The 6,633-nt window shown below is 32.5% G+C and overlaps 1 protein-coding gene across 1 annotated transcript; it reads right to left on the reverse strand.

Annotated features, from left to right (window-relative positions):
* Positions 1–223: 223 nt before the first annotated feature.
* Positions 224–1,165, reverse strand: LOC144558610 (brassinosteroid-responsive RING protein 1-like). Its single transcript, XM_078307453.1, has one exon. The coding sequence runs from the start codon at positions 1,045–1,047 to the stop codon at positions 442–444; it is 606 nt and encodes a 201-aa protein (XP_078163579.1). The 5' UTR covers positions 1,048–1,165; the 3' UTR covers positions 224–441.
* Between the last annotated feature and the right edge of the window lie 5,468 nt (positions 1,166–6,633).

Genomic DNA, 6,633 nt, shown 5'->3' on the forward strand with positions numbered 1-6,633 from the left:
GTGCCTTCTAAATTAGAATTTAATTCATCAAATTAGAAGTTTCCTTCCAACATGTAGCTTATTCTTTTCAGTTCCTTCTATTTATTAAAGTAGCTGTCACTTAAACCTGTGATAATAATTTTGAAATGTCATATCAGAAGAGCATAAGACAAAATAAAACATGCTCTTTTAACCAGGTTCTTCGTTGATTGTCAAGTCAAAATCAAGAACATTCAAACGGAAGTAAAGGGGAAAAAACAAAATCCATTGTAATTTTATACCTAAATATTTTACTAAACAATCGGCGCAGCCGGTCTAACAAAAAAAAAAACCCAAATTTCGATTCCAATTTTATGGAATGAAAGTATTTACAAAAACCCAACATGTAACTTTCTCTCCCTATTTTCCCTACCATTTTTTTTTTGCTTGCTTGTTATATACAATTAACCATCCTCAATTCGACTAATAGCCGGCACCGAGCAATTGATGCGGCTGGAAGAGAATTGGGCTCGGCAACGGCGAAGAAGGCAATGATGGAAAAAAGTAATCATAATCCGAGAAATCCATTGTACCGACTGAATTCACGGTATCAGTCATAATACCAGTAGCAGAGCTGAGGAGCACACTCCCCATTTCATCTGGGATGAGCTTTGCACGGCACAGCGGGCACGTGTGCTGATCATGATCCATCCATCGATCGAGGCAGCCGCGGTGGAACACGTGGCAGCAATTCGTTAGCCGCCGTACCTCTTCACGACCGGCTATATCATACAAGCACACAGCACAGCACACGGCCTCAGCCTTAGAATCCAATTCCTCAAATTTGACAACCGGCAAAACCTCCTCAATCCGCACTGACGGGACCGACTTGAATTCGGGCCGGCGGTGTTGGAGAGTACTGGATGCCACGTGTCCCTGTACAATAGGCTCATCAATTTCCAACAAGTCACCGAGACCAACAGCACAGAAAACCCACAAAAGAAATCGACGCACGGCGCCGAGTAGCAATAGAAGGTGGAGCACCAGTTTAGGCAAGAGCAAGTCGGAGTAACCTACGGGGAAGCCCATTGTTGTTTTGTGTTGCAAGATAATAATTTCTATCTCTTCTCTATGTAGCGTTTTGTGGTGAGATGAGGTGCTTAATTGGGAAGGAGAGGCTTTGGATGGAATTATATAAAGGGAGAAGGCAATGACGCGGAAAGGTCATGTGAGGGGGCTTTGATCGATCATAGGATTGGACTCGAGTTGAAGGGAATAATATGGAATTCTTATCCTAAAGTAACTTAAAGTTTAAGTTTATATCACGACCGTAAGATCTGTTTTGACACGATTATGGAAGAGGAAGCGTGCATTCTGTCTCAGATCGTACGGTCCAAATCAAACTCAAAATTACTGTTACTTTAGAGTAAGGGGACTAAATAATACGAGGGTTTGGTGATTTGGTAGCACTTGGTCGTGAGCTTTTTCTGGAGAAAGTTCCGTGAGATTAAAAAAAGTATTGGGTTGGAAGAAAAAAAATACTTTTTATCTTTTGTTTTGTTTGGTTGGATCATCTCCATATTTGTATGCATGCAATCTCATATGATGTTGTGGATCTGATTGAATATAAATCAAATAAATATTAGTTAGATAATAAATTAGAATTAAATCTAATCTGATGATGTACCAACTTGACATACTAAAATTTTATTTTATATCTTTTATACCTTTTATTGAAATAAATTTGAGATCTCCAGCGTTACAAATGTGTTACTGTTATATATGAGTTTAATTTGCAGACACAAGCAGGCTTAGATTATTTTGAGCAGTTGATCTTCAGATAGATGAATCAAATTTGTTGAGAGCTATTAAAATGTGCTTCTACAGTTGGAGAGGATCCTGAGTGATGGTTAAGGAAGGTGCTTCGTCGGTGCAGGGCTGACTGCCTGACCCCAAGTGGTTCCTCACACGCTTCAGCAAAACCAGACAATTGGTCGTCCCAAGTAAATTTTCAAACGTCAAAATTTTCAAACTAATTTAAAATTCTGCGAGCAATTTTTTGGTTCTTTAAACTAATGATATTGCTTTCTCGTAAACAAAAAAAAAAAAAGAAAAAGAAAATTGGATATCACCGCTTCAGTTTTCAAAAGAATTTATTTAGAAATATAAAAAATGAATTATCAAGAAAAGGATAGATTTTTTTTTTTTGGAAATACATAGCATAATTAGGATTTAGGACGTCTGTATATTAATAGGCTGCAAATAGCGGTGTCAATGGTACCTTTTTAGCCGTTTAGCCGATCCGTATCGTATTTAATAAGGTGGATATGGATAAGATTTTTTTTTCGCTAGCTTATTGGGTATGAATATGGGTAAAAAAAAAATTCGTTAATCAAATGGATAAGGGTATGGGTAATGATTATTTCGTACCCGTTACCCTATAGGGTAACTATAAAATTTACATATATATATAATTCAATTTCCAACCCACTTAAATATATATATTTGTGTTTCTGAATTTTCTTCATTTATAAAAAACAATTTAGTTGGAACTGATTGCACAATCATTTTTATTTTTTTATTAATAATACAATTACATATTGTGAAATGAATGAGTTTTTGATATTTCATTTGTAAAATATAATAAAATTAATTATTATATTAATATTATCCGTTATTGCCCGCTACCCGATAAAATCACCAGTTACGAGCTTTTTTGCACCACTATGATATATATCCCTTCATAAAGAAAATGAAAGATTTTTTGTGGTCATATTGGTGTAATTGAAGGATATTAAAGGGACTGAATTAAATTATTGCTTCCGTTCCTTTATGATTAAATTATCGATTTGGTTTCTTCTATTGCATTGAGAGAAAAAAAATACTCCACTTCTTTTCTGAAAAAATAATTTTAATATTTCTAAAATTGAAAAGAATTGTTCAATTTTTGGCGAGACACTAGCCTATTATTTATTTTTTCGAAAACTGAATAGTAGCTATCAGGATGCTACCCTATTATTCATCTTGGAATGGAACAATGCTAATCTGATACAAGTTGCTCGCTTTAGTCTTCTTTTTTAATTTTACAAAATAATTAAATCGAGTACCTTTCAAAAACAAGAAGTCAACGTTTTTTTAAGAGATTTTATTTGTGAGAAATGTTATGGTACCTCGAGCCACCAAATCCGAGCCAGTCTCCGAACTGGTTTAACTGGGTTTAACTGTCCACTAATAACGGTAATTTATTAATTTGCCATTAATTAACGCATAGCTGTTTTAATTTGATTGTTTTAAACGTTAGCTTTGCATGCTTTTGTACTGTGTTTTAATTTTGTGGACAGTTTGTTAGGAGCAGTTGTAATCACCAATCCCTGAGCTAGTCCCCCAGCTTGTTAACGGTCCTCTAATAATTTGCTAACTACTTAAGTACTTTAACTAGTTAAACTAGTTATAAGTACTTTAAAGTACAAGTTATAATGATTAGCTCGGGGATTGGTTCTAATTTTAATGATAGAAATTAACTACTTTTGATATTTAATAACTAAAAAAAGAGCCTCCATTTTGAAGCTCCATTTTGTTTCTGTTTTACTTCGTTTCTTCTCTCTCTATTTTCTTCCTCTTCGTGCTTTCCATCGTTGATCGATGTTTCAAACCTTACAGCATAGTAAGTTTGAGCATTTTTTACTTAATACTTTTATTCCTCACTTTTGTTTATTAATTGATGTTTAAATTATGAAGTGAATAGATTTATATGGTTTGTATGTTAGCTTTGAATGCTTCTAATTTGTTATAGTTAATGGTTTAAAAAGGGGGAGTATTGTTATAATTAATTGTTTACACATGGTGAATAATGAGTTAGATTTACATTGTTTACGTGATAAAAAAAATTTAATATGTGCTCGAAGCATTCAAAGTAGTAGTTTCATTGTTATTTAATAGAGGTTTGCTTGGTTACAAATTGTCATTATTGTGAAAAGTTGTAATTTTGACAATTTAAAATAATTGATGAGTCTAGTAAGAATGATTGTTTCAAAGTAGTAGATTTATTGTTAGTTAATAGAGGTTTGCATGCTTATAAATTATCATTGTTGGGAAAAGTTGTAATTTTGACAACTTAAAATAATTGATGAGTCTCGTAAGAATGATTGTTTCGAAGTACTAGTTTCATTGTTATTTAATAAAGGTTTGCATGCTTAGAAATTAAGAGCTGTAATCATTCTATAATGTATGAAAAAAATTTGTGCTGGGGGACGCGCTCGGGGATTGGTACAAATTTAGAGCTGTTAATTTGTGCTTGAGGATGCGTTCGGGGATTGGTTGAAATTTAGAGCTGTCAACATTCTAGAATGTTTAAGAAAAATTTGTGCTCGGGGACTAACTCGGGGATTTGTCTTTTTTAAAAAAAAAAATTTAACTCATTTACAATGAAAGTTAAACTCTAGAACGTAGTTGATTAAACGCTTTCGTTTACATATTTAAATTGTACAATTGTTTCGCTGCAATTGGCGCTACTTTTGTTAAATTTTTTAACAGAGTATTTTTCGCTTCGTGCAGCGAAAGACTATACAATAAAGAAAGATTTGTACTGTTATTGCACTATATGAAGTAAAACCTGCTCGGTTTGTCACCGACATTCTAGAAGGCTGGGGGACGCATGCAGTTATTTTATTTGGGGTACAATTATCAGCTTCCTTTATTTATTTATACTATATTTAACAAAAACAAATCAGAAAATCACGTTTTCTGGAGAATTCTAAAAATATCCGGGCCGCCAATTCAATATGCGGTCTCATTCTTCAACGTGGCACAGATTACATTGGAGACCCCAAAAAATAAAAAATACACTATAATATAATGATATTTAGTTTTTTAGATATTATAAGATAAAGTGTGTGTTAATTTTTATCATTTACTTTTTGGATAAGAGTTATCCCCATCTACCTTTATTTGAAGTTATCACATATATATTGTACACCTACTTTATTTCACTCTCAACTGTGATTTATGAATCTATTTGGCACCACAAAATTAAAAAAATATATACTAAACTATTAAAGTGGGATTCAAAATATTAATTTGTACAAGACTTTGGCTCGCGGATGGAGATATGCAAAAAAGACTATATCTTACCTATGATTTTTAAATATACATGAATGTGCTTAAAAAATCAGAACAATTATGTACCTAATTTAGAGAAGAGGGAATTTCATGTATACCCCTAAAAAACTTCAAAGTTACATATTTTCACCTCTAAAGTTTTAAAACTGACAAATTTATCCATTTGTTGTCTTTTATACTAAAACTTATTTTAAATTTGAAAAATACTCATTTTACCTTTTAAAAGAAACACAAAAAAGTGTAGCTTGTTTAAGAAAAATGTCGATCTTATAAGACACTTATTAGGATGCGTTTGGGTGATACGGGAATAGCGCTAACCCAGAAATAGCTGCTATTCCTGATGAGCTATTCTCAACACAACACGTTTGAGTGAAAAAAAACGCTATTCTCAACAAAGAAATAACTCGGGTTAGCTGCTATTCCGGTATTCCGAGCTATTATTTGTTTCATTCAAACGCACTAATCTTTATTCTTTATAAAATATCTATTTTGTCCTCGAGAACCAGATATTTATTATACCTTTACCTTTATAATATATCTATTTTGCCTTCGAAAACCAATCAAATATGAGACCGATATTTTTCTTAAACAAGCTATAAATTTTTATGCTTTTAATGTAGGGTAAAATTGATATTTTATAAGTTTAAAATTATTATAAAATGGATAAATTTGTGAGTTTTGAAACTACAGAGAAAGAAATCCATAATTTTGAAGATTTTGAGGGGTCTTCGTGAAATTTCCCCTTTTGAGAAAGAGACTTAAAAAAAAATCAGTTCTAGGCTAGGGGACATGATTTTTATTTTTATATTTTCAATGTCCAATCAAAACGATTTAAAAAAATCACTTCAACGTCCAATCAAGGTACATATTTTTTTTTTTTTGGTTCTTACATGACCCGTAAGTCTAATCAAGGTACAAGACTTCAAAATAAAAATTAGTTCAAAGTACCATGAATTGAACGAATGCGTAACCTCTCCGTGAACTCAAAAAGGAATCTTTTGAGTTAAATGAATCTGAATCGTCTGATTTTAAACGGAGCTAATCCGGCCTCTGTTTTTGATATAGGGACCCTTTAAAATTAGTGTGTTTTTCTAGTTTACACGAATCTTAAAGCAGATCGGATGGATAAATTCATTAACTTAAAAGATTCACTTTTGAGTTAACGCAGAGGATACGAGCTCGAATTGAACGGATATCGAAGTGGGAGATTTTTTTATTCATAGAAATTAAAAAATAAAAGGTACTGTTTTTTTTTTCAAAAGTAGGGGAATATATTAACTAATTTTATATTGAAATCAGTACTAATTTGGATTTGATACATAAAACATGTGCTAAGAAACGAATGCATATCCTCTGCATTAACTCAAAAACGAATATTTTGAGTTAAATGAATCTCAACCGTCTGATTTTAAATGAAGCCAATCTGGCCTCTGCTTATGATATAGGGGCCCTTTAATATTAGTGCGGATTTAGTCTGCACGAATCTTAAAAAAAATCGGATGATCAATATTCATTATCTGAAAAGATCCCCTTTTGAGTTAATGCAGAGGATACGAA

The sequence above is a fragment of the Carex rostrata genome, chromosome 8, assembly GCF_964058835.1.
Source record: "Carex rostrata chromosome 8, lpCarRost1.2, whole genome shotgun sequence".
Lineage (NCBI taxonomy): Eukaryota > Viridiplantae > Streptophyta > Magnoliopsida > Poales > Cyperaceae > Carex > Carex rostrata.

Excerpts from the sequence above, each read along its gene's own strand:
- LOC144558610 (XM_078307453.1), bottom strand. The coding sequence starts at position 1,047 with ATGGGCTTCCCCGTAGGTTACTCCGACTTGCTCTTGCCTAAACTGGTG.